At 42.0% G+C, this 18,113-nt stretch overlaps 1 protein-coding gene across 6 annotated transcripts in view; it reads left to right on the forward strand.

Moving 5' to 3' along the window:
• LOC122560469 (AP-3 complex subunit sigma-1) overlaps nt 1-3,027 on the forward strand; it is an 84,516-nt gene extending 81,489 nt beyond the window's left edge. For 5 of the 6 annotated variants that reach the window (XM_043711115.1, XM_043711149.1, XM_043711125.1 and 2 more), the window contains one exon: nt 1,636-3,027. In XM_043711115.1, coding sequence (XP_043567050.1) covers nt 1,636-1,697 — 62 coding nt within the window. In that variant the 3' untranslated portion in view covers nt 1,698-3,027. The remainder of the gene's footprint in view (nt 1-1,635) is intronic. The other variant, XM_043711154.1, reaches the window with a different exon arrangement.
• The last annotated feature ends 15,086 nt before the right edge of the window (nt 3,028-18,113 follow it).

The following is an 18,113-nucleotide window of genomic DNA, read 5'->3' on the forward strand; positions in this document are numbered from 1 at the left end:
ATAGAATCCAAAAGCACTTTCTACGTTTTTCTAAGGGTTTTAGCTTAGCCCGCAATCTCTGATGACAGTTCAGAGTCACACGGAGAGAGTACTGTACTCTGAGAAACTGTCTTTCAGATGAGACATGAAACCATAGTTCCAATTTATGGGTGGCACGGTGGCACAGTGGTTAGCACTGCTGCCTCACAGCGCCAGAGATCCGGGTTCAATTCCCGCCTCAGGCGACTGACTGTGTGGAGTTTGCACGTTCTGCGTGGGTTTCCTCCGGGTGCTCTGGTTTCCTCCCACAGTCCAAAGATGTGCAGGTCAGGTGAATTGGCCATGCTAAATTGCGTTGGGTAAGAGGTAAATGTAGGGATATGGGTGTGTTGGGCTTCGGTGGGTCGGTGTGGACTTGTTGGGCCGAAGGGCCTGTTTCCACACTGTAATGTAATGTAATCTAATCTAATCTAATCTAATCTAAAATCTAATCTAATCAATTGGCCTCTATGAATATAAGAGATACCAAAACACGATACTGAAGAAAGGGGAGTTATTAAACTAGATCCTGATCAAAACTTATCTCTCAATCAATACCTCTAAAACAGATTATGGTGTCATTTACTATCTTCAGGGGACCTTGTTTTATGAAAATTGGCTGCTCTGATTCCTTGTATTAAATCAATTTTTTAAAAATTGGCTACAAATGAGCTTTGGGACGTCTTGAGGTCATGAAAGGTGTTATACCAGTATAGGTGTGTTCTTTTGTTTTAATATATTGTGGTTTAAAATAATTTCCCATTTCCAGAATAGTCACTAGTGATGCATTAACTAATAAATTATAGATTCATACAACACAAAGGGACTCCATTTCACCAATAACACTTGTACCAGCTCTTTGACAGAACTGTAAGTTGGTCCTACTCACATCTCTTTCTACATGATCTTGCAAACTTCTGTTTTAGTAACTCAATTTCCATTTGCAATTTGCTGATGAATTTCCTGCCACCAACCTTTCATGTTTTGCATTCCAGATCATAATTGAAATATAAAGGATTTTTCCATTTTTTGCAGAGGTACACAATCATAGTAGATTCATCATAGAGATCAGAATAGCTATAAAATAAAATGTTTCAGCTCCTTTTAAGTCTGTTACATGGATGTTATCTTCATTCATATCAAAACTACTCTAAAACAAAATGTTAACTGTTCCTATTTTGTAGAAAAATAATGAGACCCTATGCCAACACATTAATACAAAACCAAGACTACTTCAGTTCTTGGTCTTTGAAATATTCTTGGGCTAGTGAATGAACTACGTTTTAAACTTCGTGTTCACTGCAGTAACTGAATTGGTTTATTGTCCTGTGGATAGTCCAGGTGTCTGGGGCATGGCTTCCAATTTGTCAAAAAAATAATTTAAGATCACTTCTTAAAAACACTTGTGATCATTTCAGAAGCTTGGAGAGTAAACATTTCCACTGTGTGCTCTTCATACTAACAGTATATTTTGAGGACATATTTATAACTCTGAAAGTAATGAACTTGAAAACTGTCTTGAAGATTTTAATTAATTAAATCAATTACTGAATTTCAGTTATGCACTTGAGTGCTCATCTACTAATAACCTTTTTTTCAAATTTCCCCCTTATATAGGCTGGTCTGGCAGGAGCTCCAGCCAGAGCTGTATCAGCAGTAAAGAATATGAATCTGCCTGAAATGCCTCGAAATATTAACATCGGAGATATCAGCATAAAAGTGCCAAATCTGCCCTCATTTAAATAGAAAAACATACTCAACCTCGTTTGAAATTGTTTCAGAAAAGATTTACCATGTCTACCAAATAAAAATTTCTCTTAGTATTGAAGGGTATTTTGGGAAATTTTGAGTTGCACCAATAAAACAAAAAAAAAGTTTGTGCTCGAGATTTGTTTTAAACCTGAATGAGTTTCCTTTGTAGTACCCACATTACATCTACATTCCGGTGCTCTATGAAGTGACTTTTATTGTGTGCTGGCTGCTATTTAAGAGAACTTATTTAAGATGATAGTGACTTTACACATTCAATGTTATTAAACTATTCTTTGTATATCTGGATTCCGTGTAAACAGTAAAACAAACACTCTTGACTTTTTTTGGGGGGATATTTGTATTTATTTAGAAGTCTGTTGAATAGTGGAACCAAAGGAATCTTGTATGATAAGTTTTTCAGTTGCAGTGTTATGATAGCATAAAAATAAATGGAATGTGTTTCTGTCAGAACTTAAGATTGCCATCCTTTCCATTCCAAGATTTGTTATAGAATCCAGCTTCAACAAGAAGTCAGTTATAATAATTTGCTAACTGTGTATTCATGATAATATTTGTTTGCAGTTATTGCTAATGCCAGTAGACTTGGACAAGTTTAAGGTAGAAATCATCGTGGAGTTTGGCATTAGATTAAAAAAAATTCTATCAGAACAATATTTTTTATAATGCAATATTTTGCTCTGTCTGGGATGGAAAGGATAAAAGCCATCTTAATACTAATAAATATTGGTTTAAGACCAACACATGCATGTTTATTGTTGTATGTTTGACCTGTAGATGGAATTTCATTTTTATAATGAAAATGTTAGTACATTGAGCACAATGTTTGCCCTATGCATTACTTGTACAAACACTGAACAGTTGTGAAATATTCACTGTTTAGAAATAAAACATGGATTTATGTCTGGAAGATTACTTGAAATTAATAGCAAATTAATAGCAAATTATTTGTAGTTAAGTGAGAAAGGAATTAACAATACTTGAATTAAAATGGAAAGATTTGAGGAAGATTTTCAAAGGTGAAATTGAAGAGTGTAGTTGGCAATAATATGGCATGTAATGGTTTGCAGATCTGCATATTTGCAATCTAGGAAAAACATTTAATTTCATTTTAAATTTAGTTACTGTAGAATACATACTAAGTAGTGAATAAGTTCATATTGTGCAAAATAGCTTGTAACTATCAGTTTTGTTACATGATTAATAAACTTGTAGATATTTTCGCTTGATAATTTGCAATCTGATCTCACTGGCATCCATCCTTGCACAACATCTGGGGATTTGCAAAAATAAAGTACTACTGATGCTGGAAATCTGAAATAAAAACAAATTCTGGAACAATTTACCATATTAAGCAGCATAAACAGTTCATTCTACAGTTTTTTGCCTCTTCTTCTAAAATAATTTAGAAAATATTGCCCAGATTTTCAGGCCTCTGGATAGACAGGAAGATGCATGTGAGGACCACTCAAGTGGGATGGCATGGTGACTCAGTGGCCAGCACTGCTGCCTCACAGCACCAGGGACCTGGGTTTCATTCCAGCCTCGGGTAACTGTCTGAGTAGAGTTTGCACATTCTGTCCATGTCTGCATGGGTTTCCTCCCACAATTCAAAGATTCAAAGATGTGCAGGTTAGGTGAATTGACCATGCTCAATTGCCCAGAGTGTTCAGGGATGTGTCGATTAAGTGCATTAGTCAGGGTAAAAAGAGGTCGGGGAATGGTTCTAGATGGGTTACTCTTCGGAGGGTCGGTGTGGACTTGTTGGGTCGAAGGACCTGTTTCCACACTGTAGGGACTCTAATTCAAAAGTTCAAGTCTCTAATGTACTGACAATTTCCTGAGAAGTTTAGAGGGACTCCCTAAAAATGTCCCCCACTTCTAAAACTGCAGAGGGTTCTGATTAACGTAATTATTAGGCAGGAAATATTAGAGGGGTTAAAGTATGCTGGAATGCCTGGCTAAGGATAAAACTGACCATCACTGCTGCTCTCCATTGGTTCCTCAATCACACTGTGACCCAAAACCACCACTGTCACCATTTGTCCCATTGGACACATGACTAATCCTTTCCCCTGCCATGAACAACTAATCCACCCTACTCCTCTATCTACTTAGCTGCAACCTGTGCCCCCACACTTGCCTTGCACTGTACACCCCCATTCATCTGCCACCTGTACCCACCTGCCACCCTAACCCTTCACAAATTTTGCAGTCTTAACATTTTTTAGTACCTGTCAAAACAGCTTTGGGATCTTTAAGCATGGAATATGGCAGCTATTTTTATTTTTTAAAAAAGGATAGGGTTTCCATGACAGCCCACCCTTGCTTGGTTTGCTGGGCTGCATCAGACACCCTGCTGGAAAGATAACTGGGCAATTTATTTCTGATTTGTATTAGAAATTGGGATACTGACTCTGACAAGAAGATATGGGCCTTGTACATTCATGCATGTGTCCACGTAAGTATCTAGTGTGCCACATTGCTCTCACTGTTAGTTTAATACCCAGATGAATAGGAAGGGTTTGGAGGGGTATGAGCGAGGTGCTGGCAGGTGGGACGTGATTGGGTTGGGATATCTAGTCAGCATGAACGAGTTGGACCGAAGGGTCTGTTTCCATGCTGTACATCTCTATGACTCGATGACTGTAGGATCAGATCACAGCACAACATAGGATCCAAGAAATGCATCCAAAGAATTTGAGCTTCAAATGTGATTATCTCAAACCAAGAAAATACCAGCCATAACAAATAGATGTCTTCATTTAAAAATCAAATACTTTAAGCATAGTTAATGTTAAATCTAAACCAATCTATCTATATCAGTACCTCAGACAGCAAAACACAAAAGATTGCACAGACAGAATGATTGCCACCATGGTGATGAAGGAATAGCACATACTCAAGATTTGACGTGGGCGTGTTCTACTGAAATCATAGAGACATCGGAGAAGTTAAAATGCACATTGATATTCAGAAGTTTTCTCAAAGGGAAGGCCAAGTTCCAATGTTTTGTGATAGACTTCGACTTGTTTAATGGCTGAATGCTCAGTGAATACATTTGTAAAAACCCAGTAAAACTTTTTGAAAAAAATAGTGCACATCTTTAGCTACACCATTGGATTCACTGACATGAATTTCAAAGCCTGAGGCAATAGCCAGGTGAGCCTGTTAAATGTTAGTTAAAGTGTAAGAAACACTCAAAAAATCAGCTGAAATGATAGTAGCTCAGCTCACTTGTGCTTGGCTAAGGGACCACATACTTTTCCTTTTTGGACCTGAACTGGAATAGAAGTCAGACACTATGTAGCATAAAACAGAGTTATGCAACATGAAAAATCAAGTGGTGCACATTCTTAGCTTTACTAGACTATGTTGCTTTTGGAGCACTCAGATTGTTATATTATTCAGGAGTTTGTCTCTAGGAGTTTTGAGTTAAGTAGTAACTGCCTGACGACAACCCTCCGATTGGTTGAGGTGCAGTTTGCCACAAGCTGGACAGCAATGCAGCTAGAACCATTCAGACCAGCAAACTGAAAACTTCTCTCTCCCTTCTCCTTGTGTAAAAAGATTTTTAAAACCCAAAAAAACTAAAGGAGAGAATTCTACTACAAGAGAATACCTAGGCCCACCTCATTAGCTATTGAATCAAAGAATCACCATTGCATTAAAAACAGCACCACGTCATCATTGTTAAAGTCAAATACCCATAGTGTTTGTGTCAAGCCATCTTATCAATGAGTGAGATTAAAAAATTAATTCAAGGAATGTAGACATCACTGGTTGTAACAAATTTCCTGGGAAAGTGGTGGTGAGTTACCTTGTTGAACTGCTGCAGTCTGTTTGGTATCGGTGGACCCTCAATGTTGTTAGGGAGGCTGTTCCAGGACTTTGACGCAGTGAAGAAAAAGCAATATATTTACAAGTCAGGATTATGAATAGCCTGCAGAGAAACTTGCAAGTGGTGGCGTTCTCATGTATCTGCCACTCTTTGGTTTCTAGATGTAGTAGTCGTGGGTTTGGAATGCACTAAGAACCCTTAATGAATTTCAACAGTGCACCTCATAAATAGTACACACTGCTGCTATGGAATATTGGTGGTGGAGGGTCTAATGGACAACTATTTGTCCCTCGCTTACACAACCATGGGAGTGCTTCAACTTCCTTATCAAAACTCCTTCAGCCTCAGCTTCAGTGTGAGTCACCTGTACTAAAATCCATCGAAATTAATGAAGATAGTTAAATGCATCTTTTGATTTATACCCATCCTTAAGGTGTTAGCCACTCTAATATTTACCTGTGGTATTACTTTGGCCTCTGGTAATGGGCTTTGTTGGGCATTGTTGATGAAGGGCTTATGTCTGAAATGGCGACTCATGCTCCCCGGATGCTACCTGACCTGCTGTGCTTTTCCAGTGTCATACTTTTTGACTCTGATCTCCAGCATCTGCAGTCCTCACTTTCTCCTTTGTTGGGCAGGGTACCAGGTAAGTAACTGTTTAGGGTACATTGGGATGTCTGATCTGGTAGTGACGGGAGGGGAGCATTGGGCCAGGAGTGAGTCGGGATGGTAGGGTTTGTGAGGGGTGTTGGGTCTGGGTGTGGCGGGGACCTGGGTTTGATTCCACCTTGGGTGACTGTGTGGAGTTTGCATAATCTCCCTGTATGCTTATGATTTCTCCAGATGCTCCACTTTCCTCCCATAGTCCAAAGATGTGCAGCTTAGGTGGATTGGCCATGGGAAATGCAGGTTACAAGAATAGGGTAGGGGGTCTGGATCTGGGTGAGATATTCTTCAGAGGGTCAATGTGGACTAGGTGGGCTGAATGGCCTGCTTCAACACTGTAGGGATTCTATGATTAAGGAAGTGTGTTGGATCAGAGAGGATGGCAGTGTCTGTGCTGGTGAGGAAAGGGATCTTGTTGGTTTCCTTAAGGTCAGTCCAGGGAAGGCAAGTATAAGCATGGTGGCAGGCTAAAGTGGGGTGTGATGGATAGGATGTTGGCTGAAGCAGGATCCAGTTTAATCTTTGGGGTTTTGATGGGGTTCACATCAGGTTGGAGCCATTGTCAGGTTCAGCAGGTGTTGGTAAGAACAGATTGAGTCAAAGGATAGTTTCAGATCTGGGGGTATCCGGAATCAGGGGTATGTATTGGGGCTAATCTATGAGTCAAGAGGTCTGTTAATAGTTGCCCAGGAACTAGAGTAGAACTTTAATCTTCTAAATTTTCCTGGAACTTGATCAAGTTTAAGCGAGTCAGACCATACAGATTTCAAGTTTTTTAATGAACTTTTTCAGAGGATTCCATGCAGGAGAATGGATCATCACAAAATTGAATTTCCTGGGCAAGTTCCACAGATTCAAGTGCATTCCACATGGTTCTGATACACAATGCTGCTACTTCAGCGACTCTCTAGCCATCAGAATACATGCGCTACTGTCTTTTGAGAAAACAAAGCAAGTTGGAGAAGATTCTTAAGATGTTTAGGTTAATTCTGAAAGTCTATTGTTAATCTCTCGTTCAACCTTTTAACTATTCTATTTATTTAGTGTACTATTTCCACAGAGACTTGAGGACACGTAGGGTAATTGGCATTTCATGATTAATTCTGTGAATGTAACTAAACTAAATTAAAGCATACACATTTAATCTAATATTATTCTGCTTAACTAACTAACATAGATTATCATGTGACTCTGCTTAGCCTCACTTGTGAGAGGTCCTTATTAGCACACTTCCATTGCACAGTGCCAGACTGGGAGGATGTGTAACCTTCAAAGTTGATTAAGGTAAGTTTACATCTCCCTAGCTCATTAAACCTTACTTGAGAAACATTTGGTTTTATCAATAGAGGAAGTTTAAAATCACACAACACCAGGCGATAGTCCAAAAGGTTTATTTGGAAGTACTAGCTTTCAGAGCGCTGCACCTTCATCAGGTAGCTGTGAAACAGGATCATAAGACACAGAATTTATAGCAAAATACCACAGTATCATGCAAATGAAATGATGTATTGAACAAACCTAGATTGCTGTTAAACCTTTCATCTTTTAGAATGGGTTGCAGGTTTCGGTTCATTGTTGAGAATGTGACTTAAAAGAAGTTCTGGAATTTACTTGTAAATTCCAGAACTTCTTTTAAGTCACATTCTCAACAATGAACCGAAACCTGCAACCCATTTTAAAAGACGAAAGACTTAACAACAATCTAGGTTTGTTTAATATATTTTTTCAATTGCATGACACTGTGGTCTTTTGCTATAAGTTCTGTGTCTTATGATCCTGTTCCACAGCTCCCTGATGAAGAAGGAGCAGCACTCCAAAAGCTAGTACTTCCAAATAAACCTGTTGGACTATAACCTGGTGTGATGTGATTTCAAAGTTTGTCCACCCCAGTCCAACAATGGCACGTCCACATCATCAAAAGAGGAAGGCCAGGAAGGAGATAGTGAATGCACTGGCAGTAATCTTCAAAGAATCTCTAGGGAGAGAGAACTGCCATTGTAACACTCTTGGAGAACATGAGGAAGACACTTGCTGGAGATCAGAGTCAAGAGGAAAATGCCATCGCTCTGGGCCAGTGAGCTTAACATCTGGCATTGGGAAAATGTTGGAGTCTATTATAAAGGATACAGCTGCAGATTATTTACAAGTGGCATAATGCAAACAGCGACAGCAAGACATCATATGGGGAAATTATGCCTGACACATTTATTAGAATTCTATGGGAAGGAAAATACAGCATAGATGTAGGAGCATCAGTAGATGTATTTCTGAAAGATGTTCACTAAGATGGCGCATGCTAGACTACTTAATAGGATAAGGGTTCATAGTGTTGGGGATAGTACATTACCACGGAGAGGGTATTACCTTACTAATAATAGAACATTAGAGTAAGGGGAGCATTTTCAGGATGGCCATTTGTAACTAGTGGAGTGTCGCAGGGATTAGTGCTTGGGCATAATTATTTTTAACATAAATTCATGACTTACAACCGTAAGAAATAGAAAAAGGAATAGGACATTCAGTCTTTAATGTCAACTCTGCCATTCAATAGGATCATGGCTGATCTGACATTCCTCACATCTACTTTTATGCCCCTTCCCAGTCCCCCTTGATTCCCCTACTGATCAAGAATCCAACTCAGCCTTAAATATAGACAAGGACTCTGCCCTACCACAGCTCTGTGTTAAGTTCCAAAGACTCAATCCTCAGAGAAGAAATTCCTCCTCATCTCAGTCTTAACTTGGCAATTCTTTATTCTGAGACTATATCCTCTAGTCATAGTCTCTCCCATGAGGGGAAACATCCTATCAATAATTGCCATGTCAAGCCATTAAGAATTATATGTTTCAATTTGATCACCTCTGATTCTTCTAAACTCCAGAGAGTAGTGACGTAATCTGTTTAGCGTCCCTGCAGTTTTAGTCCCTCTATACCAAGAAACATCTCAGTGAACCTTCTCTATACTACCCCTTACAAAATGAAATCTTTCCTTGGATAAAGGAGCCAAAACTGCACACAGTACTCCAGATATGGTCTCAGTTGCAGTAAGATTTCTCTACTGTTTTACTCCAACCCCCTTGAAGTAAGGGCCAACATTCCAAAGTCTTCTAGATTACCAACTACACCTGTTTACTAGCTTTCTGTGTTTCATGCGCGAGTACCCCCATTGTGTTGCAACTTTTTGAAAATTTTCTCTATTTAAATAATATTCTCTTCATGTGTTCTCCCTTCCAAAATTGGCAACTTTTCATTTTCCCACATTAAACTCTATTTGCCAAGTTTTTTTCCACTTAATTAACCTACTAATATCTCACTGCAAACTGTTTGTATTCCTCTCACAAACTACCTTTCCGTCAATTTTTGTATCAACTGCAAGTTTAGCTACATCACATTTACTTTCTTCCTGCAAGTCAATAATGTATATTGTAAACATTTTCACTGATCCTGTTGAACCCCACTGGTCACAGGTTTCCAAACTGAAAAAGAGCTCTTTAACCTCACTTGCTGTTTCCTGCCCATGAGCCAATTCTCTGACCATGCCAATATACTACTTCCAAAGCTATGGGGTCTTATTCTTATGACTTAGCCTTTTGTGAGGTATCTTATTGAATGCCTTCTGCAAATCCAAATTCAACACATCTACTGGTTCCCCTCTATCCATTCTGTTTGAGAGTTCCTTGAAAACTCTAAAAAATTGGTCAGACATGATGCCCCTTTCATGAAGCCATGCCCACTCTGCTTGACTTGGGTGAGAGAATGGCATGGACAGTCACCAAATTTATGGTATAGATGGGAAACAAGTAGTGAGCATGACACAAAGAGTCTGCAGAGGGCTATAGACTGGTTAAGCAAGTGGGTAAAATCTTGCCAGATAGAATATATTCTGGGAAAGTCTAAGGTTATGTACTTTGGCAGGAAGAAAAGAGGAGCTGAATATTATTTTAACAGTCAAAAACTGCAGAACAGTTTTGGTGGTCATCATGTATAAATCACAAAATGCTAACACATCATTTCAGTGCGTAATACAGAAGGCAGGTGGAATGTTAGCCTTTATTTCAACAGCAACTTAGTACAAAAATAGGGAAGTCTTGCTAAAAACATACAAGGTCTGACTACACTTAGATTACTGTAAGCAGCAACAAAAACAGGAATTGCTGAAAAGTCTCAGCAGGTCTGGTAACATTTATGGAGAGAAATCAGAGCAAATATTTTGGGTCCAGTGACCATTCTTCAGTTTTATCCCTCTGCATTCCTCCTTTAATGAATTTCAGGCATGATATGACATTGAACTCTACTTCCGTCGCCTTTGCCTCCATGCCCATTTCTTTGGGCAAGAGTCCTCTCTCCATTCCACAGACACCTTCACCCACCTCCAACATACTCCCTCCACTTGGACCTCTCTTTTTTACCTGCATGTGACCTGTTCATTGAGAACCTTCGATGTGACAGTGGTCGCACCAATTTGTCTGCCCTCTTATCCATTCCAACCTATCTCACTCTGATCTACTGCACGCCATGCTCTTAGATCATACCCTGACTTTGTAATTAAGCCTACTGTCAAGGGTAGTGCTGTTGTTGTTTGACTTACTGACCCTTACATTGCGGAGGCTGAGTATCGGCTCTCAGATACCTCCTTCTGTCTCCCCCCGGACAATGATCCCACCATGGAACATCAGGTCATCGTGCCCACATGGTGACTAAACTTATTTCATCGGGTGATCTCCTCTCATAGAACATAGAACATAGAAGAATACAGAAAACACCGATGCCCGCTACAGGTAAGTAATTTTGAAAAAAACTCTTACCTTAGCTGTAGTCTCCCGGGTTCACCTCAACTCGGCCGCTGCTCCCTCTCAAATGCCTTCAAGCTCATAGACTCCCACACCCCGCTCCTACTCCTTCCCAAACTTCCCAAAGAGGACAGCTCAGGCAGACCTATTGTTTCTGCCTACGTCTGCCCCACACGACTCATCTGTGCCTACTTCAACTCAATTTCTTTTCCCCTTGTCCAATTCCTTCACACTCATATCTGTGACTTCTCTGATGCTTTACATCAATTCCAGCTGCCTTCTCTTTATCATGGCTTTGCAATCCCTTAACATGTCCATCTCTCACCAGGATGGTTTCAGGGCTTTCCATTTCTTCCTGGAAAAAAGGCCTGAACTGTTCCCATCCACCATTTTCTTCTGCCTGGCTGAGCTTGTCCTCACTCTGACCAACTTCTCTTTTAACTCCTCTCACTTTCTTCAGGTCAAAGGGGTGGCCATGGGCACCTGCATGGGCCCTAGTTACTCCTGTCTCCTTGTAGGGTATGTGGAATATTCCTTGTTCCAATCCTAGTCAGGCTCTCACCTACAACTCATTCTTCCGTACATTGATGATATTGTCAGTGCTGCTTCCCTCACTCGTCCAGAGTTGGAAATGTTTAACTATTTCCCTTCCAATGTCCACCCAGCTGTCACCTTCACCAGGTCCATCTCTGACTCCTTCCTTCCCTTCCTCAACATCTCTGTTTCCATTTTTGGGGTAGGCTGGCCATCATTATCCATTAGGGAGAAAGTGAGGACTGCAGATGCTGGAGATCAGAGCTGAAAATGTGTTGCTGGAAAAGCGCAGCAGGTCAGGCAGCATCCAAGGAACAGGAGAATCGACGTTTCGGGCATAACATTCCTGAAGAAGGGCTTATGCCCGAAACGTCAATTCTCCTGTACCTTGGATGCTGCCTGACCTGCTGTGCTTTTCCAGCAACATATTTTCATCATTATCCATTACAAACTAACTGACTCCCACAGTAACTTGACTATACACCCTCACACTGTGCTTCCTGTGAACACTTTATTTCATTCTCCCACTTCCTCTGTGTCCTTCATATCTCTTCTGATGATGCCATCTTCAATAAGGGTGTGTCTGAAATGCCCACCTTATTCCTCAATCGAGGATTGCCCAGTACCACAGTTGATAGAGTGCTCAGCTAATCTGACCCATCTCCTGCACTTCAGCCCTCACTGCTCCCCCACCATCCCATCAGCATCCACATCCAGAGGATTGTCAGCTGCTATTTCTGCCACTTCCAGTGAGATGCCATCACCAGACACATAGTCTTCTGCCTTCCCTTCTTAGCTTTCTGCAGGGAGTGTTCCCTCCGGGACACCCTGCTCCTCTCCTTCTTCAACAACCACCCCCCCAAAATCTCCATGTCATCTTTCTCTGCAAATGCAGAGGTGTAATACCTGCTCTTTTACTTCCTCCCTCCTCTATATCCAACATCCTAAATGCACCTTTCAGGTGAAACAGCACTTTACTTGCACTTCACTCAATCTAATCCACTATATTCGCTGATCTCAATGTAGTCTCCTCCACGTTTAGGAAGTGAAGCGTAGACTGGATGAACATTTCACAGAACACCTACATTCCTACATTCTGTCTGCAAAAAAGTTGCCTGCCACTTTAACACTCCATCCTGTTCCCTGGCCAACATCTCTGTCTCAGGCTTGCAGTAGTACTCTAGTGAAGCTCAGTGCCGGCTGGAAGAATAGTACCTCATTTCCTGATTGTGAAACCCTGCAGCCTTCTGGACTTAATCTTCAGTTCACCAATTGTAGGGCTTGAGCAGCTTTCCACACGCTTTCCCCCTCCCCCATACACTAAGACCTGTCATCATACGGGCTTCTTCTACACATTATCCGTTGTGTGGAGGTGCCAGTATTGGACTGGAGTGGACAAAGTTGAAAATCCCACAACACCAGGTTATAGTCCAACAGGTTACTTGAATGTACAAGCTCTTGGAGCGCTCCTTCATCCATCATCAGGTAGCTAATGGAACAGGCTACATAGGACACAGAACTTATAAGTAAAAGATCCAAATGTCATACAACTGATGCGATGTATTAGACAAACCAAAATGGCTATTAAGTCTTTTATCACTTAGAATTGAGATGCAGGTTTCGGTGGATTAATATGACTTATTCACTTTATGTTAAGGTCCTTGGGAGTGTTGCTAAACAAAAATACCTTGGAGTGCAGGTTCATAATTCCTTGAGAGTAAAGTTGCTGGTAAATAGGATAGTGAAGAAGGTGTTTGGTATGCTTTCTTTTATTGGTCAGGGGACTGAGTATAGGAGTTGGAAGTTCATCTTGTGGCTGTACAAGACATTGGTTAGGTCACTTTTGGAATATTACTATTGGAGGGATGTTGTGAAACTTGAAAGAGTTCAGGAAAGGTTTACAAGGACATGCTAGGGTTGGAGAATTTGAGCTATGGGCAGAGGCTGAATAGGCTGAGGCTGTTTTACTTGGAGTGTCAGAGGCTGAGGGGTGACCTTATAGAGATTATAAAACAATGAGGGGCTTGGACAGGATAAACAAATAAGGTCTTTTCCCTGGGGTGGGGAGTCCAGAACTAGATGGTGTAGGTTTAGGGAGAGAGGAGGAAATGTAAAAGTGACCTAAGGGTGGTGCGTGTTTGGAATGAGCTGCCAGAGGAAGTGGTGGAGGCTGGTAGAATTATAACATTTAAAAGGCATCTGGATGGGTACGTGAATAGGAGGGGTTTAGAGGGATGTGGGCCAATTGCTGGCAAATGGGACTGGATTAGGTTGGGATATCTGGTCGACATGGACAAGTTGGACTGAAGGGTCTATTTCCATGCTGTACATTTCTATGACTCTATGTAAATCACAGAATTTCTTTCAAGTCACTACCCTGAGATAACTTCAGGTTTTATCAGTATATTAAAAAAAAGTGACATCTCAGCTCAATCAATGCCTTATAGGTGTGAGGTTAGAGTCTAATTGTGTTGCATCCTAGAGTCAGACTGGTTTTATTTCCAAAACAGGTATTTATAAAATGTCACATTGTGGAGAAGGAACCCACATGTTAACTGACACAGCAGTGAACCTGCGTTGTTACTGCCTTTTACTACAAACCGACCGACTCCCACAGCTACCAAGATTACACCTCCTCCCACCCTGCCTCCTGTAAAAACGCCATCCCATATTCCCAATTCCTCCGCCTCCACCACATCTGCTCCCAGGAGGACCAATTGTATTACCGAACAACTCAAATGTCCTCCTTCTTCAAAGACGGCAATTTCCACTCCGACGTGGTCAATGACGGTCTCCACCGCATCTCCTCAACTTCCCGCACCTCTGCCCTTGAACCCTGACCCTCCAATCGCCACCAGGACAGAACCCCACTGATCCTCACTTTCCACCCTACCAACCTCCGGATACATCGTATCATCCTCCGTCATTTCTGCCACCTCCAGACAGACCCCACCACCAGGGATATATTTCCTTCTCCACCCCTATCAGCGTTCAGGAGAGACCACTCCCGGCACCTTCCCCTGCAACCACAAGAAGCGCAAAACTTGCGCCCACACCTCCCCCCTCACCTCCCTACAAGGCCCCAATGGATCCTTCTATATCCGTTGCAAATTCACCTGCACCTCCACACACATCTATTGCACCCGATGTGGTCTCCTCTACATTGGGGAGACAGGCCGCCTACTTGCGGAACGTTTCAGGGAATACCTCTGGGACACCCGCACCAACCAACTCAACCAACCCAACCGCCCCGTGGCTGAACACTTTAGCTCCCCCTCCCACTCCACCAATGACATGCAGGTCCTTGGCCTCCTCCATCACCAGACCCTGGCCACACGATACCTGGAGGAAGAGCGCCTCATCTTCCGCCTAGGAACCCTCCAACCACACAGGATGAATGTAGATTTCACCAGCTTCCTCCTTTCCCCTCCCCCCACCTTATCTCAGTCCCAACCCTCGGATTCAGCACCACCCTCTTGACCTGCAATCTTCTTCCCGACCTCTCCGCCCCCACCCCCTCTCCGGCCTATCACCCTCACCCTCACCTCCTTCCACCTATCGTATTCCCAGCGCCCCTCTCCCAAATTCCCTCACCCGTACCTTTTATCTCAGCCCACTTGGCACACCAGCCTCATTCCTGAAGAAGGGCTTATGCCCGAAACTTCGATTCTCCTGCTCCTCGGATGCTGCCTGGACTGCTGTGTTTTTCCAGCACCACATTTTTCAACTCTGGTACTCCAGCATCTGCAGTCCTCACTTTCTCCTTGTTACTGCCTTTGCTGTTTGAATTCATGCATCACAGGACATCGGAGTGTATCTAGGAAAACTGAACAAACAGCGAAATTCATAACTGGTCTTGGAAGAACCTGTTGAGGAGAGGTCACAGCACAGAAACAGATAAGTGAATAGTTTTTAAGTATAGCCTTGCTGTAAAACTACAATAGTGAGTAGAGTGGGTTCTTTATTGATTCTATGTTTTATTGAGATATGTCTCTGAAGTCATAAGTATTAATTTAGCCTGACACAGTGTTTTGTAGAGGAGCAAGACGGTGGGTCTGTAGATTGGAAGAAGCAAAAATGGCCTTTAGTACAGTGATATGCTCTTGTTGATGGATGTGGGAGTTTAGGGACAGTTTACATGTTACTGAGGATTATATCTGCAATAAATGCCATTGGTTGTGAATCCTATCAGATCAAATGGGCGGCACGGTGGTTCTGTGATTAGCACTGCTGCCTCACAGCACCAGCCTCGGGTGACTGTCTGTGTGGAGTTTGCACATTCTCCCTGTGTGTTTGCTTGAGTTTTCTTTGGGTCCTCTAGTTTCCTCCCACAGTCCAAAGAAGTGCAGGTCCGGTGAACTGGCCATGCTAAATTGCCCATAGTGTTAGGTGCATTAGTCAGATGGAAATGGGTCTGGGTGGGTTACTCTTTGGACTGTCGGTGTGGACTGGTTTGGTCAAAGGGTCTGTTTCCACACTGTTGGAAATCTAAAACAAAATGTATCGGTTGGAGTGACAGTTAGAGGCAATGAGGAATTTACAAGTTCAAGGGAGTGTGATGGATGTCAGTAATAGAAAGGGGGAAAAATCACAGATACACTGAGGTAGATGAGTTAACTCCAGGAAAAGTAAGAGAGGTAGGCAAGTGGTGCAGGAGTCTTCTGTGGTTATCCCCATTTCACACAGGTATGCTATTTTGGAGTGGTGAATGTAAGGGTGATGAATTCTCAGAGGAATGTAGCACAAACAGCCAAGTTTCTGATATGAAGACAGGCTCTACTGTACTGAGGGGTACGTTGGGTTCCAAGCAATCAATTGAGTTAGGAGACTGTCTAGTCAGAGGCACAGACAGACGTTTCTGTGGCCAGGAGTGAAAAATCAGAATAGTATGTTGCCTTCCTGGTGTCAGGATCGAGAAACAGTGTAGAATGTTCTCAAAGGGGAGAGGGACCAGCAGGAGGACATTGTACACGTTGGAACCAATGACATAGGAAAGGAAAGGGATGAGATTCTGAAGGGAGAATATAGAAAGTTAGGCAGGAATTTAAAAAGGAGGTCCTTGAGGGTAGTAATATCTGGATTACTCCCACTACTTCCTGAAGAAGGGCTTATGCCCAAAATGTCGATTCTCCTGTTCCTTGGATGCTGCCTGACCTGCTGCGCTTTTCCAGCAACACATTTTCAGCTCTTACTCCCGCTACTACAAGCTAGTGAGGGTAGAAATAGAAGGATAGAGCAGATGAATGCGTGGCTGAGGAGCTGGTGAATGGGAAAAGGATTCACCTTTTTGGATCATTGGAATCTCTTCTGGGGTAGTAATGACCTGTCCAAGAAGGAAGAATTGCACTGAATTTGAAGGGGACTAATATACTGGCAGGAAGATTTGCTAGAGCTGCTCAGGAGGATTTAAACTAGTAATTTGGCGGGAGGGTGGGGCTGGAACTCAGGGAGATAATGAGGAAAGATTTCAATCTGAGACTGGTACAGTTGAGAAAAGAAGTGAGTCAAACAACCATGGCAGGCAGGGACAAAGCAGAGAACAAAGTAGGACTGATAAATTATTTCAATGCAAGAGGCCTAACAGGGAAAGCAGATGAACTCAGGGTTTGGTTAGGAACATGGGACTGGGATATCATAGCAATTACAGAAACATGGCTCAGGGATGGGCAGGACTGGCAGCTTAATGTTCTAGGATACAAATGCTACAGGAAAGACAGAAAGGGAGGCAAGGGGAGAGAGGAACTGACGCTTTTGATAAGGGATAGTGTTACAGCTGTACTGAGAGAGGATATTCCCGGAAATACATCCAGAGAAGCTATTTGGGTGGAACTGAGAAATAAGAAAGGGATGATCACCTTATTGGGATTGTATTTTAGACTCCCTAATAGTCAGCGGGAAATTGAAAAACAAACTTTGTGAGGAGATTTCAGTTTTCTGTAAGAATAATAGGGTGGTTATGGTAGAGGATTTTAACTTTCCAAACATAGACTGGGACAGCCATAATGTTAAGGGTTTAGATGGAGAGGAATTTGTTGACTGAACAGGAAAAGTTCCTGATTCAGTATGTGGATGTACCTATTAGAGAAAGTGCAAAACTTGACCTACTCTTGGGAAATAAGGCAGGGCAGGTGACTGAGGTGTCAGTGGGGGAGAACTTTAGAGCCAGCGTCCATAATTCTATTAGTTTTAAAATAGTGATTGAAATGGAGAGACCAGATCTAAAAGTTGAAGTTCTAAATTGGAGGAAGGTTAATTCAGATGGTATTAGGCAAGAAGTTTCAAAAGCTGATTGGGGGCAGATGTTCGCAGGTAAAGGGACAGCTGGAAAGTGGGAAGCCTTCAGGAATGAGATAACAAGAATCCAGAGACAGTATATTCCTGTTAGGGTGAAAGGAAAGGCTGGTAGGTATAGGGAATGCTGGACGACTAAAGAAATTGAGATTTTGGTTTAGAAAAAGAAAGAAGCACATGTAAGGTATAGACAGGATAGATCG

This window comes from Chiloscyllium plagiosum, chromosome 2 (assembly GCF_004010195.1).
Source record: "Chiloscyllium plagiosum isolate BGI_BamShark_2017 chromosome 2, ASM401019v2, whole genome shotgun sequence".
Classification (NCBI taxonomy): domain Eukaryota; kingdom Metazoa; phylum Chordata; class Chondrichthyes; order Orectolobiformes; family Hemiscylliidae; genus Chiloscyllium; species Chiloscyllium plagiosum.